Source organism: Somniosus microcephalus, chromosome 32, assembly GCF_052327205.1.
Source record: "Somniosus microcephalus isolate GS21.2 chromosome 32, FLI_Smic_1.0, whole genome shotgun sequence".
In the NCBI taxonomy this organism is placed as follows: Eukaryota; Metazoa; Chordata; class Chondrichthyes; order Squaliformes; family Somniosidae; genus Somniosus; species Somniosus microcephalus.
The window spans coordinates 32,307,663-32,331,573 of NC_141018.1; the positions used below are offsets into that span (position 1 = coordinate 32,307,663).

General features: G+C 49.1%; 1 protein-coding gene across 1 annotated transcript in view; it reads left to right on the forward strand.

Moving 5' to 3' along the window:
• The window catches only part of tmem266 (transmembrane protein 266), a 148,228-nt gene that overhangs the window by 71,598 nt on the left and 52,719 nt on the right, over positions 1-23,911 (forward strand). The window contains exons 3-6 of the mRNA XM_085972319.1: positions 6,142-6,330; positions 18,432-18,586; positions 18,707-18,780; positions 21,578-21,634. Coding sequence (XP_085828445.1) covers positions 6,142-6,330; positions 18,432-18,586; positions 18,707-18,780; positions 21,578-21,634 — 475 coding nt within the window. The remainder of the gene's footprint in view (positions 1-6,141; positions 6,331-18,431; positions 18,587-18,706; positions 18,781-21,577; positions 21,635-23,911) is intronic.

Genomic DNA, 23,911 nt, shown 5'->3' on the forward strand with positions numbered 1-23,911 from the left:
TCATCAGTCACCTGAGAACTCATTTTTAGTGCGGAAGCAAGTCATCCTCGGCTCCGAGGGACTGCCTAAGAAGAAGAGAAGGACTAATAGTCCTGAGAGTGTGAGCTCAAATCCCTATCTGCGGCACTTTGAGAGTTTGAATTCAGTTTATGAAACAAATCTATAAATAATAAAGAACGTAAAACTAACCATGAAGCTGCTGTTAAAAACCTAACAGGTTCACTAATGTCCTTTATTATAAGGAGGGAAACCTGCCGTCCTTACCCGGTCTGGGCCTCTATGTGACTCCAGTCCCACACCCATGTGGTTGACTCTTAACTCCCTTCGGAAGTGGCCTCTCAGGTTGCTACAAGGCGGCCCCGCCACCACCTTCTCAAGGCAACTTGGAACTGGCAATTAACAATTTTTTTAAAAATTCAGTCAGGGCTCGGCTTTTCAGGCAGTTAGCCAGCGAAGCACACTTCTGTGGACGAGGACAAGATTTGGCCTGTTGATTCGCTGGCTGATGTTCACTGTTCCAGCTCACACTTGAAGAATAGGAACGGGGGGGGAGGGAGGCCATTCAGCCCCTCGAGCCCATTCGCCATTCAATGAGATCCTGGCTGATCTGTATCCTATAGCTCCACCCACCCACCTTAGGCTCCGTATCCCTTGTCTAGCAGAAATCTGTCGCTCTCAGATTTTAAATGATTAATTGAGCTGGCATGTCCTGCTTTTTGCGGGCGAGAGTTCCACACTCCTACCGCCCTTTGCGTGAAGGAAGTGTTTCCTAACTTCTCACCTGAATGGCCTGGCTCTGATTTTAAGGTCATGTCCCCTTGTCTTAGACTCTGTAAGCGAGGAAAATCTGGATGGTAAAACAGAACTAACAGACTCAGGTGTTAATCCCAGATCAATAGTTTATTACGAGTGCACACGGGAGAACCACCTCAGCCACCCCCAGCTGGAGGCACCATTCTCAGAGGAAAAGTGACAATACAGCTTAGTTTATACAGTTTATTAGACAACAGCCACTTATTACTAATGGGGTGTATACATGGGAATATTGATACTTCATTGGTTTACATGGTTGATCAATCAACTACTAAGCCTGCCCTTCGAACTCGAGTACCCCTGAATACGTCGGTAAAAAACTTGTTGACTGTAGGAGGCTTCATATTCATGAGCTATCTCTTACTTTTGTTATCGGTGTGGGAAAGTATTTTCCAGCAGCGACATGGCTAGCTGGACAAAGCCGCATTGAATTGTGCAGCTGGCTGAATACTTCTTCAAGGTCTTATTTGCTGCTATTTCTTAATTGTGCCTTTGTATCCTTACCTCTTCCAAGAACAGGCTCTTTCTAAATAGTTACCAGGTTGTAATTACAAGCAACATTTCCGAATGTCAGCTAATTTCTATTTATGTTAGTCTAAAAGGGTTAATATAGCCAAGTATCCCATGGTGCTTTGCGTTTGCTTTCCAGCTAACAAGACTAAATGGTACCTTTCAGATAGTTTTATACCGGTCAAATATTGAGGACCCCTTTATATCCCTTAAACCAAATTTTACCCTAACAGACTCCCCCACCAGTGAAACTTGGGTGAAATACCAGATGCGGCCGGCACCCAGGAAGAGGGGACGGGGGCACATTTTTAGAAAATACCACAACCGCATTCCTCTCAGGAAAAAAAAACTAGGTTGAGTCCATCAGGAAGGGGACAAATGTCTTCTGCATCCATCAAGGTAACGTAATCCTACAGAAGTAAACCTGATGGTCAACAGACGTTTCTATATTCATTCAATGCTCCCGATACGCGGGTCTTATACAACTGGTGGCTTTGGCAAAGGAAATTTACCAGATCCGCTGGGACTCATTTTGTTCTTGGGTGCCGGCCTTAGCAATTCCAACGAGTTTACCTCGAATAATAACAGCACATGTTTGAAACATTCAGCAGGTCAGGCAGCATCTATGGAATAGAGAAACAGAGTTCACGTTTCAGGTCGATGGCTTTTCAATCAGAGTTTACCTTGACCATCGACTGCACAAGAGCCAGAAATAGCACCGTCCCCAGTTGCCCCTTGAGAAGGTGGTGGTGAACCGCCTTCTTGAACCACTGCAGTCCGTGTGGTGAAGGTGCTTCCACAGTGCTGTTAGGTAGGGAGATCCAGGATTTTGACCCAGTGACGATGAAGGAAAAGCCAATATATGTCTAAGTCAGGATAGTGTGTGACTTGGTGGGGAACTTGCAGGTGATGGTGTTGCCATGCACCTGCTGCCCTTGATCTTCTGGGTGGTAGAGGTTGCGGGTTTGGGAGGTGCTGCCGAAGAAGCCTTGGCAAGTTGCTGCAGTGCATATTGTGCATAGTACACACTGCAGCCACGGTACTCCGGTGGTGGAGGGAGTGGACATTTAAGATGATGGATGAGCGTCCAATCAAGTGGGCTGCTGCTTTGTCCTGGATGGTGTCGAGCTTCTTGATTGTTGTTGGAGCTGCATACATCCAGGAGAAGGAGAGTATTCCATCACACTCCTGACTTGTGCTTTGTAGATGGTGGAAAGGCTTTGGGGAGTGAGGAGGTGAGACACTCGCCACAGAATACCCAGCCTCTGACCTGCTCTTGTTGCCACAGTATTTATGTGGCTGGTCCAGTTAAGATTCTGGTCAATGATAACCCCCAGGATGTTGATAGTGAGGGATTTGATGATGGTAATGCCATTGAATGCCAGAGACAATCAGCCTGGGCTCGTCAGGGACAGTCAGCCCGGGCTAATCAGAGACAGTCAGCCTGGGCTAATCAGGGACAGTCAGCCTGGGCTAATCAGGGACAGTCAGCCTGGGCTAATCAGGGACAGTCAGCCTGGGCTAATCAGGGACAGTCAGCCTGGGCTAATCAAAAACAGTTAGCACAGGTTAGTCAGGAACAGTCAGACTGGGATAAGCAGAGACAGCACAGATTTATAAAGGACAGGTCGTGTTTAACAAACTGAATTTTCTAAACAAATCACAGTATATAGATAAAGAGAATACGATGGATTATGTATATATCGATTTTCAGCAGACATTAATAAAATACGACATCTGTAATTTAAAATTAAAGGCCTCACAGGGAATATGAGTCAACCACAGGCAAATCAATTCAACTCCTGAGCCCCATAACTTTTATGCAGTTTTTAAAATACAATGTAAACGATCCGCTTCAGGCCGTCGAGGCTGAGCAGCGATTAAGCCCCCCCCCCGCCCTGCTCCCCGAGCTGAACTCACAGAGGTAGACCGGAATCCCACCAGCAGCAAGCCTAAAAACCTAAATGAGGCTAACCCCACAAAATCAGGCCATGGTCATGGCAGGACTTTGGGGCAGGTGGAACTCCAGGAATCCGCCAGATGGGGAATCTCTCAGCCAACAGGCTCAGTGGGCAACACTCTCAGCCTCTGAGCCACAAGGTCGTGGGTTCAAGCCCCACTCCGGAGACTCGAGCACAAAATCCAGGCCGACACTCCCAGTGCGGTGCTGAGGGAGCGCCGCACTGTCGGAGGTGCCGTCTTTTGGATGAGACGTTAAACTGAGGCCCCGTCTGCTCTCTCAGGTGGATGTAAAAGATCCCACGGCCACTATTTCGAAGAAGAGCAGGGGAGTTCTCCCTAATGTCCTGGGGCCAATATTTATCCCTCAATCTAAAACATTATCTGGTCATTATCACATTGCTGTTTGTGGGAGCTTACTGTGTGCAAATTGGCTGCCGCGTTTCCTACATTACAACAGTGACTACACTTCAAATAGTAGTTCATTGGCTGTAAAACGGGTTGGGGCATCCCGAGGTCATGAAAGACACTAAATATATGAATGCACATCTCTTTTCTTTCCTTGTATCTTGTTCGGAGTGAAGGAGAGGTGCCAGGAAAAGCTCCCGGCCCCCCACCCTCAGGTGTGGGAGCTGCGTTCAAGACTCGGACAGAACTGGGTCTTGTAGAAACGAGCGGCTGAAGGGAAAATAATCGCTCGTCGTGGTCTCTGAAGCTTTGTGATCGCAGTGAGCTGCTGACCAACCTGTGGCTGTCAGCTCCCTGCTGGTGGTAGTGGCTCCTGCCAGCTGCTCGGGTACATCTCGGGCTGAGGCAAGCAAGTAACTTTATAATTAAATATTCCACTACGTGTGGAAACGGTGTTCAGCAATAATAGACAAGCGGGAGTGTAGTAGGTTGTAATTGATTTCAAGCTGCCTGTCATCAATTATAACCCACTACACCATTACAAGTCTCTGGCTGCTGTTGAATCACACCTTCTAGGTTTGTGTTGGGGCAGTCTTTTATGTTTGGGTCACAACTGGGGTCTCTCTGCATTATTTAAATTACACAGGAGCAGTGATTAGGCTGGCGATTCTCAAATATTTTCAGCCAAACCCAATTCTCGTCACCTCGTATCAAGAAACAAAGAAGGAACTTAAAAAAAAAAATTGTTTATGGGATGTGGGCATCGCTGGCAAGGCCAGCATTTATTGCCCATCCCTAATTGCCCTTGAGAAGGTGGTGGTGAGCATTTCTACAGCGCCTTTCACGACCTCAGGACGTCCCAAAGCGCTTTATAGCCAATGATGTGTATTCACGGTTGTAATGGAGTAAATGTGGCCGCCAATTTGCCCACAGCAAGGCCCCACAAACAGCAATGTGATAATGACCAGATCATAGAAATTACAGCACAGAAGGAGGCTATTCGGCCCATTGTGCCTGTGCCGGCTCTTTGAAAGAGCATCCCTGCTTTTTTTTTAATGATGTTGGTTGGTTGCGATAAATACTGGCCAGGACACTGGGGAGAACTCCCCTGCTCTTCTTTGAAACAGTGCCGCGGGATCTTTTACGTCCACCTGAGAGAGCAGATGGGGCCTCGGTTTAACGTCTCATCCAAAGGACAACACCTCCGACAGTGCGGTGCTCCCTCAGCACTGCACTGGGAGTGTCAGCCTTGATTATGTTGCTCAAGTCTCTGGACTAGGACTTGAACCCACAACCTTCTGACTCAGAGGCAAGAGTGCCTCCCACTGGTGCTGATGTGGGTCTTCACATCAGCTGCTGCAGCTCCTTTCTGTCCCTCGTTCTCTCGCACACATTTCTCTGTAGATGTCACCTTTCCTCCGTGACTTGTACGCAAGGATTTTAATTCCTGTAAAACACAGCAATTCTGGGTGACATGGGAGCAACATCTGACCTCTGTAAACCTGAGCTCATCCAAAACTCGGCTGCCCGTGTCCTAACTCGCACCAAGTCCCGTTCGCCCATCTCCCCTGTGCTCGCTGACCTACTTTGACTCCCAGTTAAACAACGCCTCGATTTTGAAATTCTCATCCTTGTTTTCAAATCCCTCCATGGCCTCACCCCCTCTCCCTATCTCTGTAATCTCCTCCAGCCCCTACAACCCTCAATATCTGTGCTCCTCCAATTCTGGCCTTTTACACGTCCCTGATTTTAATCGCTCCACCATTGGCGGCCGTGCCTTCAGCTGCCTGGGCCCTAAGCTCTGGAATTCCCTCCCTAAACCTCTCCGCCTCGCTCCTCCTTTAAGATGCTCCTTAAAACCTACCCCTTTGACCAAGCTTTTGGTCACCTGTCCCTAATATCTCCTTATGTGGCTCGGTGTCAACTTTTGTTGGATAATCGCTCCTGTGAAGTGCCTTGGGATGTTTTACTATGATAAAGGCGCTATATAAATGCAAGTTATTGTTGATATTGGGAGAAACAAATGTGAAATGGCGGCTGTTATAAATCTCATCAAGAAACTACTTATGAAATAACGCTGGACGGCCAGCTGGTGGCGCCGTCCAAGGAGTATAAATACTCGGGCATGGGCCCAGCTACCCCAGGGACATTTTGTAAGACAGGAACTAGTGAAGTACAACTAGACCTCCATGTTCTGAAACAAGTTGATTAAAGCCTTGCTTTATGCTCAAACCAAGTGCGTAGTGAGTTTTATTACGTCAGCAGCCTTGACATAACCCTGGGCGTTTTTTGTATTGTTGTTGTGACATCCGAAACCGTTTCTGAGATGACTGAAAGGTTTGTATTGCGTAACGCCTGTGTTTTAAATCCATGCCTCTACCTCCAAAAGAGCACCGTAGGAGTTCCAACCTTATCACGTGCCGTGCTTACGTTACTCTCTGTCTCTGGCAGGCTCGGTCAGGAAAGTGGGGTGTCGGACCTCGAGATCATCTCCCAACAGGTAGAGGACGAGAGCCAGTGCGTCGCCCCCGTGCAACTAGTCAGCTTCGCCTACCGCGACCTCCCTCTGGCGGCCCTTGACCTCTCGCTGGCCGGGTCGCAGCTGCTTTCCAACATGGATGACGATGATCAGAGAGAGAGGTGAGCGGCTCGTCAGAAACTTTCTTCCCTGCATCTGTTTTTTTTTAAATCGTTGTGAAAGAATGCCGATTAATTTACTATCTTTCTGCTGTTTCCATTGAGTAGACATCTTCGCTGGCCTGGGAAGGATAGGGATGGTTTACAGAGCTCGGTGGAATGGCGCAGCTGAATTAACAGCAGATACCCTCAGTAATTGAGCTCGTGTCAGCAGTTTTTAACCAGTTCACTGTTTGTGTTAATTCACCATTTGTTAAATTGCTGGCCATTCACACGGTGTGAGTCATGATTCAGTGGGTCGCACTCCCGCCTTTGAGCCACAGGGTTGTATGTTCATAGCCCCACTCTGGAGACTGGAGCACAAAATCCGGGCTGACACTCCCAGTGCAGTACTGCGGGTGGTGCCGCACTGTCGGAGGTGCCGTCTTTCGGATGTGACGTTAAACCGAGGCACCGTCTGCACTCTCAGGTGCACGTATAAGATCCCACAGCCACTATTTCGAAGAAGAGCAGGGGAGTTATTCCCTGGTGTCCTGGGGCCAATATTTATCCCTCAACCAACATCGCGAAAAAACAAATTATCTGATCATTATCACATTGCTGTTTGTGGGAGCTTAATGTGCAAATTAGCTGCCACGTCTCCCACATTATTAATGACTACACTTCAAAAAGTACTTCAGTGGCTGTGAAGTGATTTGGGAGGTCCTAAGATTGTGAGAAGGCGCTACGTAACCAATACAACAACGTGACGTCCATTAGATGCGAATATCCCACTGGATGGCAACCCAGACTTCAGAGCCAGAGCTTCGATCTCCACTCGCCTGGACTGTCTGGAGCAGGAGATCGAACCCTGCACCTTCTGACTCATACCTACTGACGTACGAAAACTACTAGGCACTTGGTCTAAGCGTTAAACAAAGCTTTAATCAACTGTTTTACAACATGAAGGTCTAGTTGTGTCCTTCACTAGTTCCTGTTAAGAATGTCCTGAGCAAGCTGGGCCCGTGCCCGAGTATTTATACTCTCCCTGGACAGCGCCACCCGCAGGCTGCTCAGTATTATTTCATAAGTCTTTCTTTCATGAATGACTGATTCAGTCACCTACCACGAAGCCAAAGGCTCGCTGCGTAACAAGTAGGATGATTTATTTGGAGCTAAGGGAGGAAACTTCACAAGGGAACTGACCCTCGAATACCAATAAAATAGTGAGATAAGGAAAGCTGCTGGAGGTTAGGGGTGAGAGACAGATTGCCTAACGGACGATCCAGGTATGTGAGGGCTGTGTTAGAAGAGACCTGTGGCTTTGACGCTATCTGTAAGTTATATTTCAGTCTGGCCGGCACCTCCCAGGCTGCTAGACTCAACTGTGAGAAGAATTGGCACTTTGTTCCCTTACTTTCCAGCGCCACTAGCTGAGGACCACCAGGTAATAGGGGAGAAAAAGCCGACCGTCATTCCTTATTGCTTTTCCCTGGCTCTCAGCCCCTGCAGCCACCTCACTCGGGGGAAACTGCAATAATAAACACACATTTCCTTGTGCAATAGTTCCTGTGCCGATGTGTTTGCAAGCTCCAAATTGAATTATTGCCCTTCTTGAGTTGTGGTCGCCAGGCGCCTCCTTCCACAAGCCAAAGAAGGAAGTCTTGTAACAGATTCCTGGCACAGTCATCACCCCACAAAGGACCTGAGGAATGATGACCATGAGATAGATCTTCAAATGATAGTAAACAGCACGACCCGCAATATGTTTCTCCGTTCTGTTTGTAAGCCGAGACTAGAGGGCTCGGAGAGCATCGGCAGATTGTAGCCTCGGAAGAATTTGCTGAGCCTGTTGGCTGTAAAGCGCTTTGGGACGTCCAGAGGTAGTGAAAGGCGCTATATAAATGCAAGACTTTCTTCTTTTATCCACCTAGAAAGATTCTGACACCCCCCTGTTGTGACATCCGGTTGTTTCTTAAATGATTCCAGGGTCTTTTTCCTCCACTGCTCTTCTGTGTGTTGCTCGCTCAGCGGTGTCAGCCATGGCTCAGTGGGCAGCGCCCTCACCTCCGAGTCAGAAGGTTGTAGGTTCAAGTCCCACTCTAGAGACTTGAGCACAAAAATCCAGGCCGACACTCCCAGTGCAGTACTGAGGGAGTGCTGCACTGTCGGAGGTGCCGTCTTTCAGATGAGACGTTAAACTGAGGCCCCGTCTGCTCTCTCAGGTGGACGTAAAAGATCCCGTGGCACTATTTCAAAGAAGAGCAGGGAAGTTATGCCCCGGGCTGATATTTATCTCTCAACCAACATCACTAAAAACAGATGATCTGGTCATTATCACATTGCTGTTTGTGGGAGCTTGCTGTGCACAAATTGGCTGCTGTGTTTCCTACATTACAACAGTGACTAGACTTCAAAAACTGCTGTAAAGCGCTTTGGGACGTCCGGTGGCCGTGAAAGGTGCTGTAGAAATGCCAGTCTTTGCTTTTCACTCTCAGTGTGTACAAGTGATGCTGTGGACACACTGCCAGACTTCACCACCGTGGATCTCTTCTGTTCAAAGATATTTTTGCAAAATAGTTGGGGGGAAAAAAAAAACGGGTCAATGTACCATCAGAACCACAACAGAGCAGGAAGGTCCTCGGTTTGTGGAGCTTCAGCTGAGCTCGGACAGGTAAGCTGCAGGAACGTTACAATCGGCCTCAGTCCCGGTGATTTACCTATGAGCAACGATGGAGAAGACCCTCTGGTCCATCCAGCCTGTCCCCACCTTGTGTATCCCAATATATCCACTCTCCACCCCACCCGGAACCAGGTGATCTCCTCGGGAGAGGCGAGAAACCCAGGAACAATTTTAGAGAAGGAAAAATCTGAGAAAATCCTCCCTGGTGAGCCTAGATCTAGGGTCTCAGGATAAGAGGTCGGCCATTCAGGACTGAGATGAGGAGAAATTTCTTCACTCAGAGGGCGGTGAATCTTTGGAATTCTCTACCCCAGAGGGCTGTGGAGGCTGAGTCACCGAGTATATTCAAGGCTGAGATCGATAGATTTTTGAACTCTAGGGGAATCGAGGGATACGGGGATCGGGCGGGAAAGTGAAGTTGAGGTCGAAGATCAGCCATGATCTTATTGAATGGCGGAGCAGGCTCGAGGGGCCGTATGACTGACTCCTGCTCCTAATTCTTAATGAACCCCCTTAGGTGATCAAAACTAGTCCAGGAGAAAACACAGGCCACTGATAATTAAAATTAGAGTTTAAAGAGGATCATTTTTATTCACCGTACAACAGCCGCTAAAGCCAACCATTATTCTCCGACTAATTGCGATTTGATTAATTGCAATTTAAATTGTTGTTGAGCAATTACATCTGTGATTAATATTTAACAAGAAGCCGTGTACATTTGTGATCAATGCTCCCGTCGACAACAAATCCCGATGATGCTTTCTCTGCCTTCTGCTAGTTACATAGAAGTTAATTAATTAGAAGTTATGCTGCAGCAAGAAAAATGAATGAAATCAAATCAATTGATCATAATTAACCTTGGGAAGAGAGCGCAAGAATTGAGTGCGGCTCATCCCTTTTTCCAAATCAGGTCAAACCGTTAATAGCAAGTGGAACCTTTCAGGAAAGTAGCTCCAGTGTTCCGGTGTGTCAGCTGTGGCTCAGTGGGTAGCACACACGGCTTCTGGGTCGTGAAGGTTGTGGGTTCAAGTCCCACTCTAGGGACTCGCGCACGTTAAAGCTTAGACTGACACTCCCAGTGCCAGTGCTGAGGGAGTGCTGCACTGTCAGTAGGTGCCGTCTTTCGGATGAGACATTAAACCGAGGCCCCGTCTGCCCTCTCAGGTGGACGTAAAAAGATCCCGTGGCACTATTTCAAAGAAGAGCAGGGGAGTACTCCTTGGTGTCCTGGCCGATATTTATCCCTCAATCAGCATAACAAAAAAAACCTGATTATCTGTCCATTATCACATTGCTGTTTGTGGGAGCTTGCTGTGCGCAAAGTGGCTGCTGTGTTTCCCACATTACAACAGTGACTACACTTCAAATAGTACTTCATTGGCTATAAAGTGCTATGGGACATTTATATATAGCGCCCTTCATGTCCTCAGGAGGTGCTGATTTTGAAGTGTAGTCACTGACATGAATCTTGTCATTCATGTGGAAATGACTTATGAAATGCTGCTGGTGGCGCTGTCCAGGGAGAGTATAAATACTCGGGCATGGGCCCAGCTTGCTCAGGACATTCTTTAACAGGAACTAGTGAAGGACACAACTAGATCTCCATGTTGAAAAACATTTGATTTAAGCCTTGTTTAATGCTTAGACCAAGTGCCTAGCAGTTTTCTTACGTCAGTCACCACTGTAATGTCGGCAAACATGACAGCCATTTTGGTACACAGCAAGATCCCACAAACAGCAATACAACAACAGCAACAGAAATGTGTATTTATATAGCGCCTTTAACGTAGTAAAATGTCCCAAAGTGCTTCACAGGAGTGTCGTGAAACAAAATTTGACACCGAGCCATATTAGGGCAGATGACCAAAAGCTTGGTCAAAGAGGTAGGTTTTAAGGGGCGTCTTAAAGGAGGAGAGAGAGTTAGAGAGGCGGAGAGGTTTCGGGAGGGAATTCCAGAGCTTAGGGCCTTGGCAGCTGAAGGCACGGCCACCAATGATGGAGCGATTAAAATCGGGGAAGCTCAAGAGGGCAGAATTGGAGGAGCGCAGAGATCTGGGGGGTTATGGGGCTGGAGGAGGTTACAGAGATACGAGGTGGAAATAGGCGGTCTTAGTTATAGCTCGGATATGTGGTCAGAAGCTCGTTTCAGGATCAAATCTGACACCAAGGTTGCGAACGGTCTGGTTCAGCCTCCGACAGATTCTAGGGAGAGGGATGGAGTCGGTGGCTGGGGAACGGAGTTTGTGGCAGGGACCGAGGACAATGGCAATGAGACAAACGACCAGGTAAATCTGTTTAGTGAAATAACACCAGGAAATGCTGGAAAACACAGGGCAGGCAGGAGCTGTGGAGAGAGTAAAACCGAGTTAACGTTTCTGGTCGATGACCTTTCATCAGAACTGGAAGATGTTTGCGAGGAACAGCTTTTAAGCAAGCACAGAGCCGGGGAAAAGGGGGCAGGAAAAGAACAAAGGGGGCGACGTCTGTGATAGGGTGGAGGGCAGGAGAGATTAAATGTCAAGAGGGTTGATGGTGCGAGGCAAAAGGAGCTGACAATGAGACAAGTATAAGTGCAAAAGCGGAGGTGTAAATGGTTACAGCAGAATAGCAGGGGTGATGTTGATTGAGAGAAAAATATTGGCCAGGACACCGGGGAGAACTTCCCTGCTCCTCTTCGAAAGAGTGGCCGTGGGATCTTTTACGTTCACCTGAGAGGGCAAACGGGGCCTCGGTTTCAGGTCCCATCCGAAAGACGGCACCTCCGACAGTGCAGCACTCCCTCAGCACTGCACTGGGAGTGTCGGCCTAGATTTTTGTGCTCAAGTCTCTGGAGTGGGGCTTAGAACCCACAACCTTCTGACTCAGAGGCGAGAGAGTGTGCTACCTCACTGAGGCCACAGCTTGGCTACTAAAAGGCTAAAGAACTTTCTGCCTAGGATGGTCTGGTGACTCCCACGTTGGTGTGCCCCGGAGAGGCCGACCAACTCTCCTCCACCTGAGATCTTGATCACCGGCATTCCCACCTCACGATCCTGTTTTCACATGTAAGTACTGTGCTGGTGAATCCCAGCATTCCTGGTGCTGGACAGTGTGAGGAAGCATAGCTGGTGCTACGGAGCCACAGCTATCCCAGCATTCATAGCTAAGGTTGCTCAGTCAGTTCCTGAGGAACTCAGTGTATTATATAGAACACAGTATATAGCATAGTCACACACATATATATAAAACATGGTCAGCATATGAAACATAGCACACTTAGGGGGAAAAATTCAATTGTTTGCACCTCCCGTTAGCGCCTTAAGAGGGCGCTAATGGGGCGCAAAGCAACTGGCACCCGGACGCAACGATGTTTGCGCCGCTCGCGAAATTAACTAGACATTTTGCGGCGGCGCTAAACACTACCGCCACGATCTCCTGCGCCGGCAGATCGTGACGTTAGTCGAGTGCGCAACGCCCCGGTAGCGCCCCAGACCGGATATTGAGTGGCGCCCCCTGCCTTACCGCCTGCCGCTAGCAATGACAGGCTGAGGGGAGCGTTTTGCAGTCAGAAAGGGACTGGGGGAGCGCTATTTAAAGGCGACCGCTTCCTGCCTTTTTTTGTTGGTGACATTTTTGCACCACGCATTCTGAGAGAGAGAGAGAGAGAGAGACTTCTGGAGAGATTCAACGCTGTGTGAAGGAGTTTTGGGTACTGAGCAGCACTTTGCAGGTTTATTTTGATTTGCCCTTCCTTGCTTCGCCAGCGCTCTGAGGTAGCGCCTCGCTCCTCGGCCTTTGCGCCTTAAGACAGGTGTGAAGTGCCTGATTTAGCGCTCCAATCACCTCCAGGGGCGATAAAAGCCAAGTTTGCCGTCGGAGGCGATAATTAGCGTTGGCGCTAAACTTTGCGCACGGCCACAAATGGCGCCCCAAACGGGGCGATACTGAATTTTCCCCCCTTAGCATATTGTATAAAGCATCGTCAGTATATATAAAACATGGTCAGTATATTAAATATAGCACAGTCCATATATTGTGTACAACTCAGTCAGTATATTATATATTAGGCCCTAAGCTCTGGAATTCCCTCCCTAAACCACTCTCCTCCTCTCTTTAAAACCTACCTCTTTGACCAACCTGTCCTAATATCTCCTTATGTGGCTTGGTGTCAAATTTTGTCTGATAATCGCTCCTGTGCAGAGCCGTGGGACGTTTTACTACGTTAAAGGCGCTAGATAGATGCAAGTTGTTGCTGTTGTTGTTGTACAATGCAGTCGGTACATTACATACAAAGATACCAAAAGAAGGTAAGAGTAGAACATCAATACTCCCTCGATCCATTAGTACAAGCAATTTATTCACCTTAGGGAGGTGAATCTTTGGAATTCTCTACCCCAGAGGGCTGTGGAGGCGCAGTCGTTGAGTATATTTAAGACAGAGATCGATAGATTTTTGAATATTAAGGGAATCAAGGGTTATAGGGATCGGGCGGGAAGGTGGAGTTGAGGTCGAAGATCAGCCATGATCTTACTGAATGGTGGAGCAGGCTCGAGGGGCCGTATGGCCGACTCCTGCTCCTATTTCTCATGTTCTTATGTTCCTCCCTCACCACGCTCTCCTACATACAGCACAGTCAGTCTATATTATGCAGCGTTAGTTACTTATTCTGTCTGTGTATCTCTATATAAAGCACGGCTGTGAGATTGAACCTGGGGAAATATTGTTAGAGCTCTGAATATTTATGGAGTTTAGAACAGCAATTGACTTTTCCTTACAGGTTAGCGAAAGGGAGATGATGATGGCCTCTGGGTGGGGCCCACACCGCAGTTTTTACAGCCTGATTTCAGCCCCCTCCTGAACAATGACAGTCCCGCTTCACAAAATAGATGCGCCTGCTTTGGTGTCTAGTTGTTGTACATTGAACAAAAAATGACGTTCACAGAAGAGAAGAGGGGAAGATGATTATCTTTACTCACAATAAAAGCAGCCCCGGGCGAAAGGGAGAGAATTGAAGGGAGTGGATTGTGTTGAAAGACACGGGGGGTGGGGGGGGGGGGCAGGCAGTGGAGAGGGAGCTTCAGGACAGCGAACATCTTGCGAGCACTGAACAGACACAGACACACAGAGAGAATACAAAGCTCCCTGCCCGCTTATTCCCTCTCCAGGGACCAGGGGAGGAGGCCGCATTTCCTGCTTATTTAATTAGCGTGCGGTGTCACTTATCTCGAAGGAGCACCCAGGAGTGGCCTCAGAGGCATCTTGTTAGCTAACAGTCACACACTCCCCTCCACTGCAGGAGTGGCTCACAGCAGCAGAGAGCTCAGGCACCTTAGCTTAATCTGTCCAATGATTTCTTTCAGTATTTGATTTAATATCTTGAGGGGTGGTGGAGGGGGGGGCAATGATTTTGATGGGTGCTTTGCTTGTGTAGCTTTGATTGGCATTTCTCTATCGATTCTAAGGCTGCAGATTTATTAGCCTCAGGCATCTTTAGTATTGGAATATTTGTTGAAAAGAAAAAGGAAGACTTGCATTTATATAGCGCCTTTCACGACCACCGGACGTCTCAGAGCGCTTTACAGCCAATGAAGTACTTTTTGAAGTGGAGTCGTTGTTGTAATGTGGGAAACGCGGCAGCCAATTTGCGCACAGCAAGCTCCCACAAACAGCAATGTGATAATGACCAGATAATCTGTTTTAGTGATGTTGGTTGAGGGATAAGTATTGGCCCCAGGACACCGGGGAGAACTTCCCCCCTGCTCCTCTTCGACGTCTCATCTGAAAGACGGCACTTCCGACGGTGCAGCACCTCCCTCAGCACTGCACTGGGAGGGTCGGCCTAGATTTTTGCGTTCAAGTCTCTGGAGTGGGGACTTGAACCCACAACAGGATTCTGTCTCTCTTCACTCTTGCTCTAGGGTCGCGCTGCAGCGTAAACGGGTTTGGACTGGAGCGCACACTCTGGCGCGACAGGGTTGTAATTACGAATGCTTTACACTCTGTGCTAATTGTCGCATGTGTTTGAATGAGCCGTTAGCCAGGAAATCCAATCTGTCACGCCTTTCAAATATTCGCCTTTTGGGTTAATAATTAACGGAATGGCAATTGCAGCATCAGATCTAAATAGGGACATGAACCATTAATTAGCTGAACGGCCTGCTCCTTCTTTTTAGCCCGCTTCTTTTTCTTCCGGTTTTCTCCCCCACTGCTCCTGTCCTGAAGGTTGCCCTCCATTGCCTCCCCAAGGTGACCATTCTTCAAGTGTGAGCCCAGGCAGTAATGTGCCCGGGGCTGGCCATTCAAGAATGGAGGTGTCCTAGCCAAGCCTGATCTTGATCTCACTGAGCAGGGGCCACTGGATTGTGATGAGGTGTGGCAACCCTGATCGATTAGCCCCTCTCTCGCCCAGGAGCGCAGAAGCCAACTGCAGTGTCTGTGCTTCCATCTTTCTCAGGGGCTCAGATCAGATAACACAGCACAGACCAGACACTGGAAGGGTCCCAGACCTGAAACGTTAACTCTGTTTCTCTCTCCACGGATGTGGCCTGGCCTGCTGAGTATTTCCAGCATTTTCTGTTGTTATTACTGAATAACCAAGACCGCCTATTACCACCTCCGGAACATTGCCTGTCTCCGCCCTTGCCTCAGCTCATCTGCTGCTGAAACCCTCATCCATGCCTTTGTTACCTTTAGACTTGACTATTCCAACGCACTCCTGGCCGATCTCCCACCTGTGTAAATTGAGCTCTTCCAAACCTCTGCTGCCCGTGTCCTAACTCGCACCAAGTCCCGTTCGCCCATCACCCCCTGTGCTCGCTGACCTACATTGGCTCACGGTCCAGCAACGCCTTTATTTTAAAATTCTCATCCTTTTCAAATCCCCCCAAGGCCTCGGTCCCTCCCCATCTCTGTAATCTCCTCCAGCCCCACAACCCCCCACGCCCCCCAACGAGATCTCTGCGCTCCTCCAATTCTGCCCTCCTGCACATCCCAGATTTCCTTCGCCCCACCATTGGCAGCTGTGCCTTCTGTTGCCTCGGCCCTAAGATCTAAAATTCCCTCCCTAAACCTCTCCGCCTCTCCTTCCTCCTTTAAAACCTACCTCTTTGACCAAGCTTTTGGACATCTACCCTAATGGCCCAGAAATTCGGGTCGGGGGCTTCCCGCGGGTGCAAGCCTCCGACCTGCACTTACCTACTGCGCCGGCCGATGAGCCGTGGGCCCCCGTGGAATTGCGATCCTGGGCCTCCTCCAACTGCCGGCGCGCAGTGCTTGCATATCTCAGGGGCGCAGTTAGTTCGATGCGTCCCCTGGGATCACGTGGGCCATGGAGAGCCAATGGTAGCAGGGAATCTGTATTCATAGATTTGACAGGAAGACCTGTCAAACCTATAAATACTATAAGCCCCAAAACATCACTAAAACTTCAAATAATTTTTTTTTTAAATCACATTTTTAAAATAATAAACTATAAATTACATGAAATAACTATTTTAAACAATAATTTAAATTTTTGAAAAAAATAATTTTATTTTCTAACGGGGCTAAAAATAAACTTACCTTTCTTTAAAGTATTTACAAATAATAAACCTGTGGAAAAAATGTTTTAATTTTAATTAATTCACCACTTACCTTGTAAAAAGCAGGCCTTGCGACTGCTTTTTACATGTCTAACTTCTGGAGGCTTACCTTCCCGGGAAAACCTGCTAAAAAAACGTAAGTTCGATGCGCACGTGCTGCCTCTCCTGCGCACGTGATCGAACTCTGAACCCCTTCGTTCAGGGGAACGGAAGTACCAGTTTCCCACACATGCGCAGTGCATGCAGGAAACCGGCACTTCCATTGGGCTTACGGGTGAGTAACCCGTGCGTACTCACCCATGGAGACCTGAATTTCTGGGCCAATATCTCCTTATGTGACTCGGTGTCAAATTTTGGTTGATAACGCTCCTCTGAAACACCTTGGAATGTTTTACTAAGTAAAGGCGCTATATAAATGCAATCGTTGTTGAACCTGGGACCTTCTTGTATGGATAATTAATCCATTGAGGGAGCCTTTATGTTAATCCATCTACCCTGCCACACTGCTCAGTCCTGTCCTGCTAACATCCCTTGCCAACAGCACAGGAACCAGTGACCCAGAGAGTATTTGACTATCTGCACCAACCCTATCCCCCTACCAGATCATTATCCAGCTCTTTTTGAAGGAGTTAAATTGTCTCAGTCTAAACTCTTTTGGCTGAGAGTCAGGTCCATATATTCATCACTTGAAGTGTGCTAATTTTAAATCTATGTCTTCCATTTCACAGTGTAGGTGAGATACCTTGCATCTACATCATCTGTGCCTCTTGGCAAGCTGAAGGTTTGGATCACGATTCTGCGAAAACTCATTCTGCTTTTCTCCAGCGAAATCAAGTTCCGTTCTCCTCATAACTTAAAGGCCCAACTCCAAGATCATCCTTCATCACTCTTCACTGCTCGGCCTCCTTTTTGAAGGTCCAATGAGTCATGGCTCAGTGGGCAGCACTCTCACCTCTGAGTCAGAAGGTTGTGGGTTCACAGTCCCACTGCAGAGACTTGAGCACAAAAATCCAGGCTGACACTCCCAGTGCAGTGCCGAGGGAGCGCCGCACTGTCGGAGGTGCCGTCTTTCGGATGAGAGGTTATCTGCCCTCTCAGGTGGATGTAAAAGATCCTGCGGCACTATTTTGAAGAAGAACAGGGGAGTTATCCCTGGTGTCCTGGGCCGATATTTATCCCTCAACCAACATCACTAAAACAGATGAGCTGGTTATTATCACATTGCTGTTTGTGGAAGCTTGCTGTGCGCAAATTGTCCGCCGTGTTTCCTACATTACAACAGTGGCTACACTTCAAAAAGTACTTCATTGGAAAGTGCTTTGGGATGTCCTGAGGTTGTGAAAGGTGCTATATAAATGCAAGTCTTTCTTTTCCTTTTCATGGCTGATCTGTATCTCAACTCCATTTGCCCGCCTTGTTTCAGTAACCCTTCATAGTCTTGCCTACCAAATACAGGAAACTCTCGATTTACTGGCACCCAAACAACCGGAAATCTCGGTTAACCGGCAAAATTCAGGAGTAGGTTCAGTTAAGTTTTTTCTTCATATTAGAGGCCGTTTCTTGATTCTTGGCTGTGTAATCGGGGGTTCCTGCACTTGTTGCTAAGCAACAGGGACGCTTGGTCTGTGGCCGGGCTTCTTGCACCTGTTGCTAAGCAACAGGGAAGCCTGGATTTGTTGCTGTGTACGGAGCACTCGTACCTTTTAACTATAACTCTCTTTAATCCGGACTTTTTGATAAACCGGCACCACCAGATAAAAAAAAGTTTCCTGTATATGCGTTTGTTGAGCTGCGATTGGATTCCAACGCACTGGCCTAGTGTCACCGTGGCTTCCCACTAACTCTCTGCCCCCCCCCCCTTCTTCTCTGTCCTACCACCCTAGCTCGAACTGGCTGAAGCCCTGCTGCGGGAGGCGGGCGGCGGTCTGGCAGGTAGTCCTCCTCAGCGCTGGTCTCAACTGCTTTCTGGTGGCGTCCGTGGTCCTGGTGGTCCTCCTGCTGACTCTGGAGCTTCTCATCGACACAAAGTTACTTCAGTGTGAGTACAGTGTGAGGTCACCCCTCAGCCTTCTCTTTTCCAGAGAACAAGCTGCAGCCTGTTGTCACGTCTTTCCTGATAGTTACCCTCTTTTTTTTGTCTCTCTCTCTCTTGTTGAAGTTACCAGTGCATTCCAGTTTGCCGGGATCATTCACTGGATAAGCCTCGTCATTCTCTCTGTCTTCTTCACGGAGGTAAGTGTTCACGGCCAGCCCTGGTCGCTTGTTAAGAAGTGATTCTTGTTACTATCGATTATTGTGTTTTTGGTGCAGCGACGTTACTTACTATACTGGTGACTCTCCTGTGGCACGGCTCACAGTAAGCCTGAGGATGCGCTGTCGAGGACTGGTTAGGGGTTGCCAACTTAGTCCTGGAGGATTCATCACATGACCGTCTGTCTCCAACCACCCCGCCCCCACACTCCTGCTATTGGTCCCCCCTTGTGTTAGAATCATAGAACGGTTACAGCACAGAAGGAGGCCATTCGGCCCGTCGAGCCCGTGCCGGCTCTCTGCACTTCAGCTAGTCCCACTCCCCTGCCCTTTCCCCGTAGCCCTGCAATTTTTTTTTTCCTTCAGCTATTTATCCAATTCCCTTTTGAAAGCCACGATTGAATCTGCCTCCACCACCCTCTCAGGCTGCGCATTCCAGATCCTCACCACTCGCTGCGTAAAAAAGTTTTGCCCCATGCCGCCTTTGGTTCTTCTGCCAATCGCCTTAAATCTGTGTCCTCTGGTTCTCGACCCTTCCGCCAAATGGGAACAGTTTCTCTCTATCTACTCGGTCTAGACCCCCTCGTGATTTTCAACAACCTCTATCAAATCTCCTCTCAACCTTCTCTGCTCCGAGGAGAACAACCCCAGCTTCCCCAGTCTATCCACGCGTTTTACCGCTTTCCCCAGCCGAGTGGAGGTGAACGGACTCTCCGTTATCTGATTGGAAGACTGTTGACTGTCTGTCAAACTGCCCTTGTTTCCCCGTCTCCAACATTTTTATAACTAATAAACGAAAGCGTTCGAAGAAAATAAAAAAACCTTTATTTTTAATACCCCTATGATTTTTCTCCCGGTTGTTGCTCTTTAATTCCTGGAGACTCCAGGCCAATTCAAAAGTACTTCATTGGCTGTAAAGCGCTTTGGGACGTCCTGAGGTCGTGAAAGGCGCTTTATAAATGCAAGTCTTTCTTTTCTTTTAACTTGTTCTTATTCATCTCAACCTTTTGCAACCAATTTATTTGGTTGCCCATTAAAGTCCTAATCTCATCCGTCAGACTAGCTAGATTCATGCCACCCAAGAACTTTGGTTATCCCTCCCCAGAGATACTTCCCAATTCTAAATTACTTGTGGCATCTGCTGGGTGCGTGGGCTCGACTGATTATCTGTAACAATCTGACATTATAAGACTTGTGCGCCTGATCCCTTGCCCAGGATAAATATATATCACCGGCATTTTTACAACGGTGATTCGGCGATATTGGGAGGCCAAGCGCATTTGGAGCATCATTGACTGAGTGACTGCCACACACATGTCCTGTCACACACGTCCTGTCACGCACGTCCTGTCACGCACACGTCCTGTCACGCACACGTCCTGTCACGCACACGTCCTGTCACGCACACGTCCTGTCACGCACACGTCCTGTCACGCACTATGTCCTGTCACGCACGCGTCCTGTCACGCACTACGTCCTGTCACGCACGCGTCCTGTCACGCACTACGTCCTGTCACGCACGCGTCCTGTCACGCACTACGTCCTGTCACGCACGCGTCCTGTCACGCACGCGTCCTGTCACGCACGCGCCCTGTCACGCACGCGCCCTGTCACGCACGCGTCCTGTCACGCACTACGTCCTGTCACGCACTACGTCCTGTCACACACGCGTCCTGTCACACACGCGTCCTGTCACACGCGTCCTGTCACACGCGTCCTGTCACGCACGCGTCCTGTCGCGCACGCGTCCTGTCGCGCACGCGTCTTGTCGCGCACGCGTCCTGTCACGCACGCGTCCCGTCACGCACGCGTCCTGTCACGCACGCGTCCTGTCACACGCGTCCTGCTGTCAGCCAGTTACAGAGCAGTAGTGACAGAGGCTTGGGGGACAATCTGATCATCTCTGGGGTGTGGCATGGGGAGATCAAGAGGTTAAAATTGGGCTGTGTGACATTAGTAACAAGCACATTCACACATTACTAACATTGCCGGGTGCGATTTCACAGTGAATTTCATGTAAAATCTCCTTGCTATTTTAACAAAAATGTTAACCTGTTTGGTTTAATAAATTCAACCCACAGGAGAGCCCATCAAACAGGGAGAAGATGAAGAAATGCCCTTGCAATAAACAACACACAATTTCCTTCGCCTACATTGTAGACGTGTAAGATCAGCTAAGGAGACTAATTGGTTTCCCTCCCTCTTTCAGGGAATGAACTTCCCAGATGGCCTGAGCCGAGAGCAGGAGTCACTGTGCGGAAAATTGCCAGTCCCAGTGAAGTTAGTTGGCACATTTTCTGCATGGTTTCTAATGGGCCTCAGCCCATGGCCCAAAGTTGAACAAACTTTGGGATAACTTAGCAACCTCACTTGGACTGCTGGCTCAGAATGGAAATGCCACACTTGGGCAGGAGGTTAGGGCACATTGGGCCACAGTACAGGAAGGTCTACTCTGCAGTTAACTCGTACTAAACCCTGACCTGGGAAATGCTCTAAAGTCAACATTAGTTGATCTCCATAGTAACCGTCTGACACTGAATGACATCTCCATTGGGTAGCATTCCATTTCAGGGCAACGTAGCAGGATTGTTTCTTTTCTTTTGCCGTTAAAAGTTGTATTTAAACATACTGGGGAAATGTCAGGACTTTAATCTATGTGTGTCAAGGGAACTGCTCAATATTGGAGAGCTCCAGCTTGTAATCTGATAGACACACAGCGCAGGTATCCATCACAGAATAGTTGAAGGGCTAAGTCTCTGTTGTGTTCTCTCTCTATCAGACTGTCTTCAGGATCGTGGTACTTGGCATATGGGACTACATCGAGAACAAAGTAGAGGTGAGCTGTGCGTTTACCTCAGTGAGAGTTGTTCCATTGTCTGGAGATATTTCCTAGTGACCAGGGCCTGTAGCTGTGTCCAGGGCGGTGAACCTCACGACTAGATCGAGTCCAAACGTTAATCTTGATCGACGTTCTTATCCCCCGCTTCCCCAGAGACTGGTGTCATCTGTGAGGAGGGAAAGCAGTTCACGAGTGGGCAAGGAGAGGGCTTTGCCGCAGCACTCATAGCCTCTTTGCACAACAGGACTACCTCCATTGCCAAGTACAGTGTCAGAAGCAATTTGATGTTGTCAATATCCCAACACTAATGCCATCAGAGGCACCAAAGAATAGGAACAGGGGTAGGCCATTCAGCAGCCTCCCCCACCCGCCCCGCCCCAGTCCACCATTCAAGTAGATTATGGCTTATCTGAACCTCAACTCCATTGACACGCCTTTTGCTCCATATCCCGTGATACTCACCTATAAAAAAAACTTCCATAAGTGTGGGTTTGGCTGGATGTGCCTCCAGTGCCTGTGGTGACAACTCCCCTTTCAACCCTACTCTCCAACTCCCCTCACCCCAACTCCTGTTTCACCCCTACTCTCCAACCCCCCTCACCCCAACTCCTCTTTCACCCCTATTCTCCAAACCCCCTCACTCCAACTCCTCTTTCACCCCTACTCTCCAACCCCCCTCACCCCAACTCCTTTCACCCCTACTTTCCAACTCCCCTCACCCCAACTCCTCTTTCACCCCTACTCTCCAACCCCCTCACCCCAACTCCTCTTTCACCCCTACTCTCCAACCCCCTCACCCCAACTCCTCTTTCACCCCTACTCTCCAACCCTCCTCACCCCAACTCCTCTTTCACCCCTACTCTCCAACCCCCTCACCCCAACTCCTCTTTCACCCCTACTCTCCAACCCCCTCACCCCAACTCCTCTTTCACCCCTACTCTCCAACCCCCCTCACCCCAACTCCTCTTTCACCCCCACTCTCCAAACCACCTCACTCCAACTCCTCTTTCACCCCTACTCTCCAACCCCCTCACCCCATTTCCTCTTTCACCCCTACTCTCCAATCCTCCTCACCCCAACTCCTCTTTCACCCGTACTCTCCAACCCCCTCACCCCATTTCCTCTTTCACCCCTACTCTCCAAGCTCCCTCACCCCAACTCCTCTTTCACCCCTACTCTCCAACCCCCCTCACCTCAACTCCTCTTTCACCCCTACTCTCCAACCCCCCTCACCCCAACTCCTCTTTCACCCCTATTCTCCAACCCCCTCACCCCAACTCCTCTTTCACCCCTATTCTCCAACCCCCTCACCCCAACTCCTCTTTCACCCCTACTCTCCAACCCCCCTCACCCCAACTCCTCTTTCACCCCTTCTCTCCAACCCCCCTCACCCCAACTCCTCTTTCACCCCCACTCTCCAAACCCCCTCACTCCAACTCTTTCACCCCTACTCTCCAACCCCCTCACCCCATTTCCTCTTTCGCCCCTACTCTCCAACCCCCCTCACCCCAACTCCTCTTTCACCCCTACTCTCCAACCCCCTCACCCCAACTCCTCTTTCACCCCTTCTCTCCAACCCCCCTCACCCCAACTCCTCTTTCACCCCTACTCTCCAACCCCCCTCACCCCAACTCCTCTTTCACCCCTACTCTCCAACCCCCCTCACCCCAACTCCTCTTTCACCCCTACTCTCCAACCCCCCTCACCCCAACTCCTCTTTCACCCTATTCTCCAAACCCCCTCACTCCAACTCCTCTTTCACCCCTACTCTCCAACCCCCTCACCCCAACTCCTCTTTCACCCCTACTCTCCAACCCCCCTCACCCCAACTCCTCTTTCACCCCAACTCCTCTTTCACCCCTACTCTCCAACCCCCTCACCCCAACTCCTCTTTCACCCCTACTCTCCAACCCCCCACCCCAACTCCTCTTTCACCCCTACTCTCCAACCCCCTCACCCCAACTCCTCTTTCACCCCAACTCTCCAACCCCCCTCACCCCAACTCCTCTTTCACCCCTACTCTCCAACCCCCTCACCCCAACTCCTCTTTCACCCCAACTCTCCAACCCCCCTCACCCCAACTCCTCTTTCACCCCTACTCTCCAACCCCCCACCCCAACTCCTCTTTCACCCCTACTCTCCAACCCCCTCACCCCAACTCCTCTTTCACCCCTACTCTCCAACCCCCTCACTCAAACTCTTCTTTCACGCCTACTCTCCAACCCCTCTCACCCCAACTCCTCTTTCACCCCCACTCTCCAAACCCCCTCACTC